This window comes from Felis catus, chromosome C1, assembly GCF_018350175.1.
Source record: "Felis catus isolate Fca126 chromosome C1, F.catus_Fca126_mat1.0, whole genome shotgun sequence".
Classification (NCBI taxonomy): Eukaryota; Metazoa; Chordata; class Mammalia; order Carnivora; family Felidae; genus Felis; species Felis catus.
The window spans coordinates 93,028,987-93,047,829 of NC_058375.1; the positions used below are offsets into that span (position 1 = coordinate 93,028,987).

The window sequence follows — 18,843 nt, forward strand, 5'->3', positions numbered from 1 at the left end:
GCCCCCATGATAAACTTTATCTTCTCACAGTTTTGCCCTGGGGCCAATGCTATAGGAATCACTTTTCACTCCCTCACCAACCGTCTAGGCCGATCTTTCAAACTTGACTAGTACCCAACTTAAACACTTTGATGAAACCTGAGCTAGGGAAGTAAGGTCCGTCTCAGCATTTGGGTTAATCATTTCTTAAAACTACCTTAGCAGTTGTCAGTGTGTAAACAGCTGGACCCTTTTTGCTGAAACCTGGAGCTAGGGCATCAGGTTGAGCAAATATTTGACAAACAGAGAAAAGTCCTTGCGCAGAATGTACTTTCTTCCATGCAACTTGCAATTTGCTAGACCCAGTATGCAAGGTCCTAGGAATTGGTGTGTTTTCAGCATCTCCCCCCAAATTTCTCCTGGCCCAGTTTGTCAAAAGCAGGAGTCCCTGGATCTCTCTGTGCTGAATGAGGCCTTCTGCTTGTTAGCCAAGTCAATGAGCTGAGAAGACTCCAGCTGTCTCTCAGGCAGTATTTCCCTCTTGCCCAGACTAATAAGACGGGGACAGAAGAGGTGTGAGAATGCGTGGTTGAGGAAGCCCCCCAGGGCAGGCCAAGGAAGCTGTAACTAGGAGATTCTCTGATCTAGGAACTCATTTGGTGCCTTGGAAAGAAGAAGGGATCAGTTGGGAAATAAGCCTTCGCTGGGAAAGAGAGAAAGAAATTCCTCAATCCTTATTTAAAATCCCATGACAGTTACCAGATAGAAATCATTCGCACAAACCCAGGTAATAATAGTTACTGGCATTTAGTGAGTCCCTACTTACGATGTGCCAGGGATGTGCTGGCTCCAGTGAGGTGGATATTATTATTCCTGCTCTACAGATGAGAGTACTAAGCCTCAGGTTCATTAACTTGCCTGAAGTGACACAGCTGGTAAATGAAGCAGGATCTGGGGTGCCTGGGTGGCTCAGTAGATTATGCGTCTGACTTCAGCTCAGGTCATGATCTCAGGGTTTGTGGGTTCGAGCCCCGCATCAGGCTCTGTGATGACTGCTCAGAGACTGGAGCCTGCTTCGGATCTGTGTCTCCGGCTCTCTGCCCCTCCCCCACTCACGCCATGTCTCTCTCTTTCTCTCTCTCTCAAAAATAAACATTAAAAAAAATTTTTTTTAAAGAAATAAAGCAGGATCCAAACCCAGTTCTGTCTAACTTAAAATCTCAGTCCACTCTATCACACAGCCTGTCAGATAACATATAGAGTTAGGAGGTCTCGCTTGTATTAAATGTTTACCTGCAGGTGACAACAATAGTCACTGTAGAAATGATGGAGACAGGTGTAGTGGTAGTATTGTACTGGCACTCTATAAAGCCATGACTTTTATTTTGGGGAAGTAAAGTCCCTGGAAATTTTTAAAAATTTATTTTCAAAAGTTATGTATATTTTTCTGGATAGAAGAAACAGGTCTTTTTGCAAATTCTCAACATGTTTGTAATTCAGAAAAGGTGAAATTCATTGTTTCAAAGAGGGATACACCGAAATAGTTCTTGCTATCAAGGCACTCATAGGGTTAAAGCAAACTGACATACAGAGAGTAGAATAAATAAAATGATAGTTAAGACGGTTTTTATTAGGAACAGGTCAGGGTTAGAGATGGCACCAGGATGTTTGGGGGTAGGGAAAGTGGGAAGAGCTCTATATCTTTTTTTTTTTTTTTTAATGTTTATTTATATTTGAGAAAGAGAGAGAGTGAGCGCGAGCAGGGCAGGGGCAGAGAACGAGACAGAGACAGAATCTGAGGAAGGCTCCAGGCTCTGAACTGTCAGCAGAGCCCGACGTGGGTCTTGAACTCAGGAATCGTGAGATGATGACCTGAGCTGAAGTCAGATGCTTAACTGACTGAACCACCCAGGCACCCCAAGAGCTCCATGTCTTAAGTGGAGTCAGAGGAAATTATCAGCTCATTTGTGTAGGATGGTTGCATGGAAAAGGGAAAACAGGATGCGGGTTTCAGGAACTTACGTTAATGGCGGTTAACCTGTAAGATGCTCTTTCCAGCTAGTCGCCCTCCTCACTGGTCCCCTGGCCAGTCCCCTTCTCTCTGCCCCTCCCCACTGTGCGGGCCCAGTGGCTTCTCATAGCACTAGGGAGAGGTGCAAAGGGGGTATCTGAGCAGGGCTTTAGGGACCGGAAGTGAAACAAAGGGAAGGGGGGGTATGCAGGGTGTTCTACTCCCGTCAGTACCTGTGTTGTGCTATACCCCTGGGTCTTAGAGGTCACAGGTCATGAGCAAGTGGGCAAGAGCTCTGCTTTCTTATATAACTTCAACTATTTGTCCTTACTTTTGCAACTTAGAAAAAGGATCTTCCTCCTGCAAAGTACGCCCAGCCTGCACAGACAAAGACTACTTCTACACTCACACAGCCTGTGATGCCAACGGAGAGGTGGGTAGCGTGATCTTGGAACCCCTTTGTCCCAGATAGTTCCTTTGCCTGCTCCTTGGGCTTTACCACACTTGGAGTTCCAGAGGTCAGCGAAGCTGGCACCAGAGAAAACCCCACAGACCTCCGCAGTGACCCTGGGGCCAAGGGGGGAAGCAAAACAAGACGGCCTCATTCATTTTCAGGTCAGAGACTTGTTTTTGCCCCATTTGTTCCGCTCCTTAGTTACATGTGCTCTGTTGCAAAAAGCCATTTCATTTTCTTTTGCTTGGTTTCTTCCATTTGCTTATTAGCCCCTCTGGGCAATGACTGCCTGTCCATGTACACTTATTTCCTCATGGAACTCATCAGACTTGTCCCCTTGGTGCTGCTTTTGTGGGCTGGCAAAGGGAATTGATTCCTACTTCCTGGCTCACTGGAGAATGGCCTGACTGTTCGGTCTTTGCTGGTTCCCTCTTTCCCCCAGGCTTTCTGCCTCAGAAAGACTTTCCTTTGTAGTCTGCATCGCCACTGAGTCAGCAGCCGTGTTTTGAGTATTAATGCAGTGCCAGGCTTGGTGCTCAAGTTGGGGACTCTGCGGTGACAGAAGTGCCTGCCCTCGGGGAGCTCACAGTCCTAAGAAAGAGGGTGAGGGAGGAGAACAGGGCCTGACCAAAGCAAGAAGAAAGATGCGCAGGGCCCTGGGAGAAACCGGGAGAGGAGTGACCAGGACTTGGGGGTCCAGGAAGGCCTTTCAGCGGTCATGTGTTCATTTCAACAGTCAGTCATGGTGCTAAGCACTCCGTATACAACAGTCAACCAAACAGAGGGAACATCTACTCTTATGGAACTTAATTCTTGCTGGGGCACAAGTGGAGAGAGAGAGAGACAACAGAATAACAACAAATTAGACTATATCAGTAAGTGGAGGGAAAAAAAAAATAAAAGATTAGGAGACAGAGAATGACAGAGGGTGGAGATACTATTTTAGAGAGGGTCGGGATCGACATTTGAGGAGGTGACATTTGAACAGAGACCTGAGTGAGATGAGTGGGGGCCCCAGCGCTTTCCAGGCAGAGGGCACAGCAGGTGTGGAGGTCCTAAGACGATTTGTCTTAGATTAGACGTTCTAGATGAGTTGTCTGTATCTGTATCCCTAAACCACAGCCTCTCAGGCAGAGAGAATGAGAAGTTGGGAAATCTGCATTCAGCATTAAGCACGTGCATGGCTCTTAGGGTGCATAGGTGTTTGCCGGCTGGATGGCTGGATAGATTCTCCTTTTGCCAAATAAGCACGGGATAAAGTCTGGTCCTTAGCAGTGGCTGTTTTTCATAATCATCTCCTACTCTCCACCCTCCCCCACCCCTTTCTTCATGTTTGGAGCACCATTCCCTTGCCCAACAGCCAAGGGAGAATGGCTGCACATATCATCAGTTGTACCTTACATTCAGTTCTGCAGTGTTTGGGGTTCTGTATGACCTTGAAAAAATTATTTTCATTTTATTGGCATCAGTTGACTCACTAATTAAATGAGGACACTTAATCCTGCTCCTCTTCTCCCCGCTTGGCATAACATATGACTGAATGTGGCTCTTTGCTTCCTTCTGCCCCAGTCTCTCCCCTCCCAGGCCCAGGCCAAGGCCCCCTAAATCTGTAGTGAGCTCTGCTGCCTGCCAGCCTGGCTGTCTGCCCTTGCCTTTGGATGCTCAGTAGGGCCAGAACCAGTGCTCTGCCTTAGCAGCCCAGCTAAGGCTCAGGGGAGGAGCCCTGAAGCATGAGTGCACATGAACATGGGTTCATCAGGAATGCTTTACAGAACTCTTGTGATTTGTGCCTCATGCCCACACTGGTTCTGCTGAGTCTCATGATTTCACTTTGCCTTCTAAACTGTATTTTTAAAAATATTTTTTAGAGTTTATTTATTTTGAGAGAGGGAAAGAGAGAGCACATGCGGGGGAAGGGCAGAGAGAAGGAGAGACAGAATCCCAAGCAGACTCTGTGCTATCAACCCAGAGCCCTACGTGGGGCTCCAACTCATGAGATCATGACCTGAGCTGAGACCAAGAGTCGGACACGTAACCCACTGTGCCACCCAGGTGCCCCTAAACTGTATTTAAAAAAAATTTTTTTTAACGTTTATTTATTTTTGAGACAGAGAGAGACAGAGCATGAATGGGGGAGGGTCAGAGAGAGAGGGAAACACAGAATCTGGAACAGGCTCCAGGCTCTGAGCTGTCAGCACTGAGCCCAACATGGGGCTCGAACCCACGGACCGTGAGATCATGACCTGAGCCAAAGTCGGACGCTCAACCGACTGAGCCACCCAGGCGCCCCTAAACTGTATTTTTAAATCAAGGGCTGTAACTCGTAACTCGAGCTGACTCGCATGATTGCCCTGGTGACCTTTGCCGTGCCTCGGCGGTTTCTCAGGGACTAGATTGGCCAATTCACTGGGGCTGCTGCATGTGCTGCTCTAAGGGATGGCCCAAGTCAGTCTTCCTGCTCCCCAGACCCTTCTCTCCATGAGACTCAAGGGGACAGGCTGAGAGCGCCTAGGTTAGAGCACAAGCCGAGGACTCTGGCCATTAGCTGCTCTTCCAAGGGAGGAATCTCTTCACAGCTGAGCTGAGCAGGGAGAGGAGGAGCTCTAGCACTCACTGTCAGCAAAGACAGCACAGGTTCCTTTTAAGACTTGTCACTTCTTATCCTGAATAGAATGGAAAGATGCCTTATTCATCCACCTTTTCACATATATGGTAGTGCTGCACAGATTATCACATCAGCGTAATCCACAGAAGTACTTTTTGTCTCTGACTCAGCCCAAGGACCACATAGGAGGCTTGGAGCTGCTGAACCAGGACCCTCCTGTAGGTCAACCCCTCTTCTGTATAGATGCCTCTATCAGAAGAGTAGGGATGGCCCTAGTGAATGACAGATACAATGCTTCCCTTCCCCACTGATGTGATAGCTGACCATTCCTCTTCCCTCCTCCCCAGCTTTATTGAGATGCAATTGACATATAACATTGTGTAAGCTTAAGGTGTACAGTGTGTTGATTTGATGTATTTGTATATTGCAAGATGATGACCACCATAGCATTAATTAATACCTCCACTATATCACTTAATTACCCTTTTTATTTTTGCAGTGAGAACATTTAAGATCTACTCCCTTGGCGACTCTCAAGTATATACAGAAATACAGTACTACTAACTGTAACCACCTTGATGCACCTTAGATCCCCAGAACTTATTGGTCTTATAACTACAAGTTTATACCCTTTGGCCAACATTGTCCCTTCTGCCTTGATCTCAGAGAACACAGTAGCCATAGATTGTTATTATGTGATTGTTGCCCTTGCTAGATGGTGAGCACCTTAAGGGCAGGGGGCCATGTCTCATTCATCTCTGAGCCACCAGGTCTGGCACACAGGTGTATTAGGCTTTCTAAAATGTCTATTGAGTAAATGAAAAGGCAAAGAAAATACTTGGAAGACACATTGGGACACCCCTTTCTATGTTTTGGGGTTTTCACCAGCTACTTTTCCTGTGACCTTAGTAGTGATAAGATTCTACATTGGAATCAGAGCTTTCTCTGGAGACAGCTGGTCCTCCCATGACCATTCTTTCTGTCACACAAGTCCTCATTAAGTATTTCCCTCTTCATCCAGTCAACATTCAGCAAATATTTGTCGAGCACAACCATGTGCCAGGCTCTGGGCTAGGGTCATGGGAGGCACTGGTAACCAAAACAAGTTCCCCACCCTGGTGGAACTTTCGTTATAGCCCAGAGTCCTCCCACCTCACCCCATTCTCGAGATAAATTCCTAAAGATGTGCCAAATGCCACACAGGCTGAGCGTTCTTAATCCATTTCTGCAGACACAGCTCATGTACAAATGGGCCCAGCCGAAAATCTGTGGTGAAGATCTCAAGGGGGCCGTGAAACTGCCCGCTTCTGGCGTGAAGACCCGCTGCCCACCCTGCAACCCAGGCTTTTCCAAAACCAACAACAGCGCCTGCGAGCCCTGCCCTTATGGCTCTTACTCCAACGGCTCTGGTAACCTCTTTATCTGCGTTCTACCCATTCCCACATCACCCACATGGGTGGTCAGCTGAATGTGCATTCTGTCCTTCCAAGGACGCAGTAAGGACTGGGCCACTCTGTGGACTAAGTTCAGGAGAAGAGAGGGCAGGGTGGGACCTGTCTGCAGGTCAGAGTCATACTTGAGAACTGCCTGCCTTCCTCCCTATTCCAACTGCGAATGTGACTCGGGCTTGAAGTACCCAGTCCTCACCACAGAGACTGCTAGCATGCAGCAGGGATGCTAACCAGAAGGTCTGGGAAGCTGGGGTGGCCAGCTTGAAACAATCAGAGCCATAAGCCATGCTGCAGAAAGGAGCTGGGAGGATTTGTGTGCCTATTCATGTAAATGCATTTACTGATAATAATGTGACAAATAATATGAACTACATGCATCAGGCTAGGAGACACATTCAAGTCTCAAAATGAAGAACTTGGTGAGCAAGTAGGACAGCTGGAGTTTTGGAATTCAGGGTCAGAATTTACGTCCTGAGTTTGTTAAATACATTGTCAGAATGTTTTTGAGTCAACTCGATATAACCGTGCTATGGTGCTCAGCATCACCCTCCTTTGGCTGCCTGCCCTTGTCGCCACTTAATCTGTGTGACAGCAGCTCTGGTCAGGGTGGCCGCGGCCTGCCCGCTGAAGGTGTGGATCTTGTGGTTACCCCAGATTGCACCCACTGCCCAGCCGGGACTGAGCCTGCTGTGGGATTCGAATACAAATGGTGGAACACGTTGCCTTCAAACATGGAAACCACCGTTCTCAGTGGGATCAACTTTGAGTACAAGGGCATGACCGGTAAGTGCGTCCCCACTTACTGTGAGCTGCCGGCTCCCTGCTCGCCCTACAGGGGCTCCTCCACTTCACATTTCTTCATAATAGTGATGTCTACAACGAAATGAGCTAATCATGCCATGCATTCTCTCTAAAGTTCCACTCCTTGCAGACATTTATCCTCCAAAACTTAGTCTTAGAGACAAAGCCAGAACTAGAAGCAAAGTGCACACTCCAAAGAGCTTGCTCTGAGAGTTTCAGAGGCTTTGACCCAAGTAGCAGGATAAATAACATGACTTGGTTGGGTTAGTGGTTCTGGATGCCTCAAAGGACAGTGTTCTCTCAGCATGTCATCTGGGTGTATGCTTGCCCTTCATCTGAGACCACTGGGGTGTTAACTCTCCCCTCTCTTTTTCCAGGCTGGGAGGTGGCTGGTGATCACATTTATACAGCAGTTGGAGCTTCAGACAATGACTTCATGATTCTCACTCTGGTTGTGCCAGGATTCAGGTGAGGAATACAAAACCCAGGGGAATCCCACACCACCTTGGCCACAATCAAGTCCCACAGAGCTTAGAAGGTTGTAGAGGAGAGGGCTTCTGGCATGCAGAAGTATGAGTTCAGAATAGAGGAGAGCAATGGTAATGGTCTGACAAAGATAATCTGAATGCTAATATGGCTTCTTAGTTGCTGCCCATGCTGGCGGACCTACTGGTCGCGCTCCCTCTCATCTGGCTTCTCTCATCTATTGGCCACATGCTACTCAAATTCTTCCTCCTGGGGGTGCCTGGATGGCTCAGTTGGTTAAGCATCCAACTCTTGGTTTCCGCTCAGGTCATGATCTCATGGTTGGTGGGTTCAGGCACCACATGGGGCTCTGTGCTGTCAGAGAAGAGCCTGGTTGGGGTGCTCTTTCCTCTCTCTCTCTGCCCCTCCCCCACTGCACATGTGCGCACACACACTCTCTCTCTCAAAATAAATAAAAATAAATTTGTCCTCCTCACGGCATCTAGATAAAATGTTACCAAAAACAAAACAAAACAAAACAAAACAAAACAAAAAACCAAAAACCTTTTTAAAAAGGAGAGCCAGAAATACCCATAGACAGTTCATCTTTATTTGGGGTAAGAAGACTGAGATGGATTGTTCTCATTGTCATATTGATCCCCATATCCCAAGAAGACCTAGGACATTAAGCAATTTGTTTGCCATTAAAAAAAAAATACTACAGGCAGTGTGGTACAGTGGAAAGAATAATAGGCTGAAGACAGGACACTTGAACTTTGCCAATTATTGGCTTTGTGAACTTGGAAAAGTCACCATGCTCCCCCTATAGGCTTCAGACTCCTCATCTGTAAAACAAGTCACATTCTGTGACTTTGGACTAACTCAGGTTGAGATGATTCTTCCAGCCCAGTGGTTGGCACAACTGTATAGACGGGAGCTGGGACTGATGGTACTTAGAATACGAGCAAATGGCCAAAGCCAAAAGAAAAGCCATAAAAGGATTTCCAAAGCCAAAGTGAATTCTTGTACCCATATGTGCTTTCAGGATGGGGGGGGGGGGACCACTGAAGAGTTTCCTTATTTCCAGTCTGTCTTCTCCACTACCTTCTTCAAACTCCCTCCTTTCCATCCCTGGCACAGTGCTCAGCCCACAGTGGTTGCTCAAAAGGTATTCATTTCCTTTCCCTTAATTTACACTACTCAGAGATGAGCAGTTATATCCCATTTGCAAGGTGAGCAAAATTTTTAGGCTTTTTGGGGGGATAACATTCCTAAAAGTACGTATCAATTTTAAAATCTGATTGCTATGGTAAAGTCCTTCCTCAAATCACCCACTCACCACCACCCCTTACCTGCCCCCTTGGGCATGGATCTCTTTCCCAAAAGAAGGACCAGACTAAAAACTTGGCTTGAAGAGATGATAAATTGAAATATCCGCTCATTTGACCCAGGAAAAGCTCCCACCACCCCAGAGAATGAGCTGCTAAGTGAATGTAGGTAATTTACATCTTATGATGGTGGAGCTTCTCAAACCTTAATGTGCTTATGCATCACCTAGGAATCCTGTTAGTGTGCAGATTCTGATTCAGTGGGTCTGGGGAGAGGCCTGAGGTTCTGTGCATCTAATAAGCTCGGGTTAGGGTGATGCTGCTGGTCTGGGGACCCCACTCTGCCAGTGAGGTTATATAGCATTTTACTAAGCACTCGTACATCTGGTATGCCTTTGGATCTCACCACAATGATGGAAGGTAAATAAGAAAGATATTATCACCTTCATTCTACAAATGAGAAAACTACAATTTGGCTAGGACAAGGTCACATAGCTAGGTGGCAGAATTGGACCTAATCCATGCTGTTTCCAACATACTCAGAACTTAATCCTGTCCCCCCAGCAGACCCTTTGCTGCTGTCTGGGCTCTTCAATAAGCATTGCCTGACCTCTGGAATTGACTTTTAATTTCTGCGCCATAGACCTCCACAGTCAGTGATGGCAGACACAGAGAATAAAGAGGTGGCCAGGATCACATTTGTCTTTGAGACCATCTGTTCTGTGAACTGTGAGCTCTACTTCATGGTGGTATGTTTCCCTTTCCTTGTCTGCTATGGGGCTTCCAGGGACTATGGGGAGGGTTGCCCCCCCCTTCCCCATTGGCACATGAACATAACTGACAACTGCTTATAGCGACTTCACAGAGGAAGGGCCTGGACTGTCCATCAGGAACTTAACAGTTTAACATGGGTCTGACCAACTGTAATGGGCCCTGGGATGGCAGCAGCATGGGCGCCCTGCCCCTCACCAGCCACCCAGCAATTGTACTGTCTTCACTTGTCTGTCTTGGGTTCAGGGTGTGAATTCTAGGACCAACACTCCCGTAGAGACATGGAAAGGTTCCAAGGGCAAACAATCCTACACCTATATCATCGAGGAGAATGCTACTATGAGCTTCACCTGGGCCTTCCAGAGGACTACTTTTCATGAGACAGTAAGCTCCTCCCCTTCCGCAGACCCCTGGCTCCCAGGAGACACCTCTGAGTCAGGATGATCCCTGGCATTAGCTTAAGTATGAGTGTGAGGTTCAGAATCCAAGGGTTAGAAGGATCTTAAGGAGTCCAGCAGGGAACTGCCTACTCCAGCCCCTGAGAAGCACCCAGCCTTGTCCAAATGACTTCCAGGGAAGATGACACTCTAAGTACTAATACTTTTTTCCCCTTTCACAAGGAACAGACCTGCTTTTTTTCATATATCATTATCTACTGCATATTTCCCCCATGGCACTTAATATTTTTATACAACATTTAGAGTGGGTTAGTCTTGGTTTAATGTGACACAAAATGTACATAAAGAGCTACTATTTAGTGAGAAAAAAAAAAAAAAAAGGATTCTTCCAAGACTTTTCTCAAGTATTACAGGGTAAAAGAGGGTTAAGTAGTAATTTGCTATTTCTAGAGAACTCAATTGCTGCTGGTGTCTCAGGCCTCTGCCCTCTTTCCTCTTGTTTCCAGGGCAGGAAGTATACCAATGACGTTGCCAAGATCTACTCCATCAATGTCACCAACGTCATGGATGGGGTGGCCTCCTACTGCCGTCCCTGTGCCCTGGAAGCCTCTGACATGGGCTCCTCCTGCACCGCTTGTCCTGCTGGCTACTACATTGATCGGGATTCAGGAACCTGCCACTCCTGCCCCCCTAACACAATCCTGAAAGCACACCAGCCTTATGGCATCCAGGCCTGCATGCCCTGTGGTCCAGGGACCAAGAGCAACAAGGTGCCAGCAATGTGTCATGCATCCTAACCTTGGCCCTCTGGATGAACCACCTCAGAGGGTTCCACGACCTGGGTGGGATTTTTGAGGGGCTGATACCCAAGCATTCCCTGTAGCTTACTCCCAGTTAAGTCCTTGAGGACACCCACCCAGGCTGTGACCATGGACGGCAAGTTCTTAGCTGTAGACATTGGTTTTCAGGGTCTAGGCCTCAGTCAAGGACAAGTCTCATCTTCAAGAGATGGGTTAGGGAGATCTGTGACTGTCTGGTCCAGAGGGTTATTTGGAATCTCTGCAGAGACTTAAAGGAAAGGAATAGGAGCTCGGGTTCACATTCAGCCTACTTCAATCCAGACAATTGTCATGGGTATTTGCCCTGAGTCCTTTGGGAAGGCAACCCACCTTTGCTGGGACATGCAGTTAATTGGCATTGCTCTCTTTTATCCTAGAGATTTCTTCTAAAGTAGAAAAGCAGTGCTGTTGCCCCCATGTACTTTCTAAAGCTAAGAAAGTTCTGTGACAGAAAGCTCTTAGGTGTTCATTAATGCTTTTAAATGAATTTGTATTTTATTGATCACAACCACACAAACACACAAACATCTGTAAGGCATTGTTTATGCAGCCCATGAATGCTGCTCAGTTTAGCTGTGCAGTAAAAAGCCACAATTCTGCAGATCCCAGACAACCTCTTTTGGGCACCCTAGACTTTTGCCACTAACTTCCTCCCCTGGGGCTCCCTCTGCCGTTGTGGGAGGGAGTGGCAGTTGCATGTGGCTGCTGCTGAACGGGGACCCTAAAACAGAGCAAGGCGGGGGGTGGTTATGGGAAATAAGTCCACTTTTGAAGCTCAGTGTCCTGCAGAGAACCTGGGAGAGAGGAGGCAGGGTTCAGTGAGTTTTAGATGGGGAGGGAGCAAGGCTTGTATTTCCTCCTCTGCCATCTTGAACACCCTTCTACCAGTTAGCAATTCTTGTCTTCTGCTTAAAAGCAAGACGGGCTACCTTGTGTATTGAGAGAGTTCTATATCCAGGCTGAGGGACAAGGCTATAAAAATCTGACCGAATTCCTTACTGGAAAACAGTAGATTTGCGTTTGTACATCATATATGTGCTAATAATTGAACTGTGAGATGCACATGACCCCCACTAGCCCATTTGCCTTGTTTTAATGTCCACTCAATCTGTACGTCCGCTTCTTTCACCCCTGGGCTCGACCAGGCTGGGGACGATAGCCACCCCTCTCCACTACAGTCTCCTCCAAGTGCTGCCCACGCAGCGGGCCTGACGGACCCTTTCCCCTCAGATCCACTCTCTGTGCTACAATGACTGCACCTTCTCGATCAGCACTCCGACCAGGGTTTTGGACTACAACTTCCTGGCTTTGGCAAAAACCGTCTCTCTGGCTGGAGGGCCAAGCTTCACTTCCAAAGGGCTGAAATACTTCCATCACTTTACCCTCAGTCTGTGTGGAAACCAGGTAAGGTGTACGCGAGCTGATGGCATCATATTGAAAGAGGACACCAGTGGGTCAGAGCCAGAGATGACACAGGAGCAAAGCCAAAAAAACAAAACAGGCATCAGGCGGTTTAGGAAACTGAAAGGTTTCTAAGTGATTATTATTCTCCCTCAGGACCTTTTCCTATAAAATCAGATGTTTGGTTTATAAACATTTAGGAAAATAAAGGTGTTCAAGATAAGATGTTCGTTTACTCCTACCTGACTTTTATTCTTTCAAAATGAATATGTAAAAACAATGCAGAAGGAAGATTCTGTTCCCTTTAAAAAGCAGTCTTCACTAATCATGGAACTTGTTATTTGTTTTCTTCCCCCCCCCTTTTTTTAAATTTAAATTTTAGTTAGTTAACATACAGTGCAACATTGATTTCAGGAGTAGAATTCAGTGATTCATCACTTACATACAACACCCAGTGCTCATCACAAGTGCCCTCCTTAGTACCCATCACCCATCTGGCCCATCCCCCACCTACCTCCAGCTGTCAACCCATAGTTTGTTCTCTATCATTTAAAATATCCCTTGGGGCGCCTGGGTGGCGCAGTCAGTTGAGAGTCCGACTTCAGCCAGGTCATGATCTCGCGGTCTGTGGGTTCGAGACCCGCGTCGGGCTCTGGGCTGATGGCTCGGAGCCTGGAGCCTGTTTCCGATTCTGTGTCTCCCTCTCTCTCTCTGCCCCTCCCCTGTTCATGCTCTGTCTCTCTCTGTCCCAAAAATAAATAAACGTTGAAAAAAAAATTTTTTAAATATCCCTTACAGGGGCGCCTGGGTGGCTCAGTCGGTTAAGCGACCGACTTGAGCTCAGGTCATGATCTCACAGTTCGTGAGTTCGAGCCCCACATTGGGCTCTGTGCTGACAGCTCAGAGCCTAGAGACTGCTTCAGATTCTGTATCTCCCTCTCTCTCTGCCCCTCCCTCCTCGTGCTCTCTCCGAAATAAATAAACGTTAAAAAAACTAAAAAAAGAAAAGAATTAAAAACTAAAATAAAATAAAAATAAAAAATCCCTTACAGGGGTGCCTGGGTGGCTCAGTCCGTTGAGCATCCAGTTTCGGCTCAGGTCATGATCTCACGGTTTGTGAGTTTGAGCCCCCGTCAGGCTCTGTGCTGACAGCTTGGAGCATGGAGCATGGAGCCTGGAGCCTACTTCAGATTTTGTGTCTCTGTGTCTCTCTGCCCCTCCCCCACTTGTGCTCTGTCTCTCTCTGTCAAAAGTAAATAAAATGTAAAAAAAAAAATTTTTTTTTAAATCCCTTATGGTTTGTTTCCCTCTCTTCTCTTCCCTCCCCTTCCCATACGTTCATCTGTTTTGTTTCTTAAATTCCATCATATGGTGAAATCACATGGTATTAGTCTTTCTCTGATTGACTTATTTTGCTTAGCATGATACATTCTAGCTCCATCCACATCACTGCAAATGGCAAGATTTCATTCTTTTTGATGGCTGAGTAATATTCCATTGTATATATATACCACATTTTTATTCATTTGTCAATCGATGGACATTTGGGTTCTCTCCACAGTTTGGCTATTGTTGATAATGCTGCTAAATTGTCAATAGTTTGAATCTGTATTTTTGTATCCTTTGGATAAATACCTAACAGTGCAATTGCTGGGTCATAGGATAGTTCTATTTTTAGTTTCTTGAGGAACCTCCATACTATTCTCCAGAGTGGCTGCGCCAGTTTGCATTCCCACTAACAGTGCCAGAGGCTTCCCTGTTATTTGTTTTCTAAAGGCTGGATAGGGGCGCCTGGGTGGCGCAGTCGGTTAAGCGTCCGACTTCAGCCAGGTCACGATCTCGCGGTCCGGGAGTTCGAGCCCCGCTGATGGCTCAGAGCCTGGAGCCTGTTTCCGATTCTGTGTCTCCCTCTCTCTCTGCCCCTCCCCTGTTCATGCTCTGTCTCTCTCTGTCCCAAAAAAAATAAAATAAACGTTGAAAAAAAATTTTAAGGCTGGATAAAATAAACTGTTTGTAGTTCATCCCTGTGAACCTTTGCTGACAGTATAAAAGAAAGTAATGTGAAAGGCTTTACAGGATATTAAAAGAATGTTATGTTCAGCCATTTCATGCTGCTGCAAATATTTTGGATCAAAAATTCAAAGGCAGAAATTAAAGGGCAATCACACCACTACTGCACTTAACTAAGTCACAAACAAGGCAGGATTCATAGTTGGAGAGTTATTAGTTTCAAATGTTACAAAATAAAGAGCATCTTGAGCCTTTAGTCTGTGACCCTGTGAGCACCTTATTCATAACACCCTGTGAGCAGTGAGGCCTTTACACAGCACAGCTTTTACCACCTTCTGTAGCGTGCAAAAAAAATTTGACTTGTGTCAAATCAATATTCTATGGCAATTATGTCTTAATAAAAGGAAGGAAGGAAGGAAGGAAGGAAGGAAGGAAGGAAGGAAGGAAGGAAAGAACTAATCTATGGAAAGTTCGAGATACATGTCTCTATCTTGTCTTTCAAAGTCTTTGAAGAAGTTAAAATGAAGCTTCCACAGTGAGTTAGTGGTAACTCAGGAATTGAGACTGATTAAAGGAAGACCATGTAGTAAAAGTTTCATTCAGTGAGCTGGAAGGGCGATGAAGATGTGGAGTTTGGAGAGATTGCCTTCTTTTCTTTGCTCCTTTTATCTTTTCAGAAATGCTTACTGTGTACTGTCACACGACAGACTGGCACTTCAAAGACAAAATAACTCTTTGTTTTACCATAAGGTACAGATTTCTTTCTGTTCTCATGTTCCTTATTTCTTACACTCTAAAAAATAAACTAAGAACCACCAGATTTAGCAACTGACATTGCTTCATTTTTAACAAAACTTAGAATATTGAAAATCCTATATTGTAAATGCTTAATACACTTACATTTTTAAAAATTTTATTAAGTTCTATTTATTTTAATTTTTTAATGTTTATTTATTTTGAGAGAGAGAGAGAGGCAGAGAGGCACAGAGACAGAGAGACAGAGTGCAAGCAGGGGAGGGGCAGAGAGGGAGGGAGACACAGAATGTGAAGCAGGCTCCAGGCTCTGAGCTGTCAGCACAGAGCCCAATGCGGGGCTTGATCTCACAAACCGTGAGATCATGACCTGAGCCAAAGTTGGATACTCAACCGACTGAGCCACCCAGGCGCCCCAGAAAAAATTTTATTAAGTTTAAAATTTTAATCCTGGTATAGTTAAAATACAGTGTTATATTAGTGTCAGGTATATAATACAGTGATTCAACACTTCCATATATCACCCTGTGCTCATCGTGATAAGTGTGCTCCTTAATCCCCATCACCTATTTACCCCATCCCCCCACCCACGTCCTCTCTGATAAAACACCAGTTTGTTCTCTATAGTTAAGAGTCTGTTTCTTGGTTTGCCTCTCTCTCTCTTTTTCCCCTCTTTGTTCATTTCCTTTGTTTCTTAAATTCCACATGTGAGTGAAATCATGGCTATTCATCTTTCTCTGTCTGACTTATTTCATTTAGCATTATACTCTCTAGCTCCAACCATGTTGTGGCAAAAGGCAAAATTTCATTCTTTTTTATGGCCAAACAATATTCCATTGTGTGTATATACCACATCTTCTTTATCCATTAATATATCGATGGACACTTGGGCTGCTTCAATAATTTGGCTATTGTAAATCATGCTGCAATAAACTTAGGGGTGCAGGGGCACCTGGGTTGCTCAGTCAGTTTAGTATCCAACTCTTGATTTTGGCTCAAGTCATGATCTCACAGTCGTGAGATCGAGCCCCACGTTGGGCTCCATGCTGGGCGTGGAGCCTACTTAGGATATTCTCTCTGTCTCTCTCTCTCTCTCTGTCTCTCTCTCTGTCTCTCTCTCTCTGTCTCTCCCCCCACCTTCCTCTGCTGCTCCCCAACTCAAGCTCTCATTGTCTGTCTCTCAAAATAAATAAATATAATTTTTTTTAAAAATATTGAAAAGATGATTTTAATTTTTTTAAATGTTTATTTTTTTTTCAACGTTTATTTATTTTTGGGACAGAGAGAGACAGAGCATGAACAGGGGAGGGGCAGAGAGAGAGGGAGACACAGAATCGGAAACAGGCTCCAGGCTCTGAGCCATCAGCCCAGAGCCCGACGCGGGGCTTGAACTCCCGGACCACGAGATCGTGACCTGGCTGAAGTCGGACGCTTAACCGACTGAGCCACCCAGGCGCCCCTAAATGTTTATTTTTGAGAGAGAGAGACAGAGTGTGACCAGGGGAGGGGCAGAGAGAGAGAGGGCGACACAAAATCTGAAACAGCCTCCAGGCTCTGAGCTGTCAGCACAGAGACCAATGCGGGACTCGAACCCATGAACTGTTAGATCATGAGCTGAGCCAAAGTCAGATGCCTAACTGACTGAGCCACCCAGGCGCCCCACAAATGATTTTATATTAGCAGACAAGTTATATATTGATACTCCACAAATTTAACATTTTTTCAAGAACAATATCTCAGTATTTCCTCTACTATAAAATCTCCAGGAGGAAGGAGTCTTATGCCTACCATCTTCCAGAGTTCTCTACAGTGAGAGTTGTTATGGAATGTTTATTTCTTGGCATGTTCTCTATATAAACACAAACTTTCTTCTCTTGATACATTTTTTTTTAATTTTTTTTCAACGTTTATTTATTTTTGGGACAGAGAGAGACAGAGCATGAACGGGGGAGGGGCAGAGAGAGAGGGAGACACAGAATCGGAAACAGCCTCCAGGCTCTGAGCCATCAGCCCAGAGCCTGACGCGGGGCTCGAACTCCCGGACCGCAAGATCGTGACCTGGCTGAAGTCGGACGCTTAATCGACTGCGCCACCCAGGCGCCCCGATACATTTTTAAAAATGGAATAGGTTCTAATTATTTCCCAGATGTCCTACCTCAAGGCAGGGAGGCAGTTACTTATGGGGTCTGTTTCAACTGCTGGGAATCTCTGTCTGGAAAGTGCTCCCAAGACAAGCACAGTGGGATCAGAGCACTAAGGGAGACACAGAGAGGGACTGTTCAAAAATTTCAGGAAACCAGTCATATATTTCAGCAGCTATCTAGAAAACTGGCCAGGGTAAGATGGGCTGGTAGATTAGAGCTCCAGATTGTTTGCCACCATCACGATACCACTCATACAAGGTTCCCACGTGATTGCAAGGAAACAAAAAGGCTTGCGACCCCTGGGCCAGGCTTCCAGAAACTAGGACACCTAGACCTTATTTTTAGCATAAAAAAAAAAAAAAAGTCTGTTTTATAATTAGATCTGGGATGAATCATTCCACTGCAACATACCATCGGAAGGCTGAAATTTCAGATGTGAAAAAGCTGTGCCCTCCTTCCTTTTGGGAGTTCTATGACCATTCACTGCTCCCCACTTCATCCTCTCTGTGTCTGCCAAACCAGGGTAAGAAAATGTCCGTGTGTACCGACAATGTCACTGACCTCCGGATTCCTGAGGGTGAGTCGGGTTTCTCCAAATCCATCACCGCCTACATCTGCCAGGCGGTCATCATCCCCCCGGAGGTGACAGGCTATAAGGCTGGAGTGTCCTCACAGCCTGTCAGCCTGGCTGACCGACTTATTGGTGAGTAAATCAGCCGCTGCAGCCTGTTTGGGCTTGTATATGTGTAAGAGAGAGTGAGGCTACCGGGCTCTGAGGTGAAAAGGCCCCAGATGAGGGACCCAACCTCCTGACCTTTGTTTTCCATTCCATCCTGGGATGCCACGTGCCCCCTGGGGCTTCTGACAAACCTTGGTTCACCCTTTCATGAGCCACTCTGGGGTGTGATGAGATGGAGGAAGGTTGGATGTTGACAGGTATTGCAAGAATTGAAGTGGTTGCCGGCTCATGCTACTAGTGACAACTAATTAGGAGCTCTAATTTGGCAGGGGTGACAACAGATATGACTCTGGATGGAATCACCTCCCCAGCCGAACTTTTCCACCCGGAGTCCTTGGGAATACCGGACGTGATCTTCTTTTATAGGTGACGATGAGAGACCAGTCTGTACAAGGGAAACCTAGGCCCCTCCACAATTTCTGGTGCATCCCTCTCTCCAGCCACCTACTTATCAAGCCAGAACATACCCGATGTCTAGCAGAACCACCCAGCAGTGACAGCTACAGGCTGGGAGTCCACTGATTCCCAGCTTCTGGGGTATTACTGGGGCAGATGTGCCCTGGAGGCAGGGAGAAATACGGGATTATCTGTGGCTGACTTCCCTTCCTGACTTAGGAGACTCCGGTGTTATGGATATGCTAACCTTTCCTGGACCAGTGCCTTTCCCCTTGACCACATCTCCCCGATCCCCACT

The 18,843-nt window shown here is 46.2% G+C and overlaps 1 protein-coding gene across 5 annotated transcripts in view; it reads left to right on the plus strand.

Moving 5' to 3' along the window:
* ELAPOR1 (endosome-lysosome associated apoptosis and autophagy regulator 1) overlaps window positions 1-18,843 on the plus strand; it is a 73,341-nt gene that overhangs the window by 50,412 nt on the left and 4,086 nt on the right. For all 5 annotated transcript variants that reach the window (XM_045033249.1, XM_019837556.3, XM_006934965.5 and 2 more), the window contains 10 exons: window positions 2,335-2,423; window positions 6,281-6,458; window positions 7,155-7,283; window positions 7,679-7,769; window positions 9,738-9,843; window positions 10,112-10,249; window positions 10,770-11,033; window positions 12,333-12,506; window positions 17,933-18,113; window positions 18,419-18,515. In XM_045033249.1, coding sequence (XP_044889184.1) covers window positions 2,335-2,423; window positions 6,281-6,458; window positions 7,155-7,283; window positions 7,679-7,769; window positions 9,738-9,843; window positions 10,112-10,249; window positions 10,770-11,033; window positions 12,333-12,506; window positions 17,933-18,113; window positions 18,419-18,515 — 1,447 coding nt within the window. The remainder of the gene's footprint in view (window positions 1-2,334; window positions 2,424-6,280; window positions 6,459-7,154; window positions 7,284-7,678; window positions 7,770-9,737; window positions 9,844-10,111; window positions 10,250-10,769; window positions 11,034-12,332; window positions 12,507-17,932; window positions 18,114-18,418; window positions 18,516-18,843) is intronic.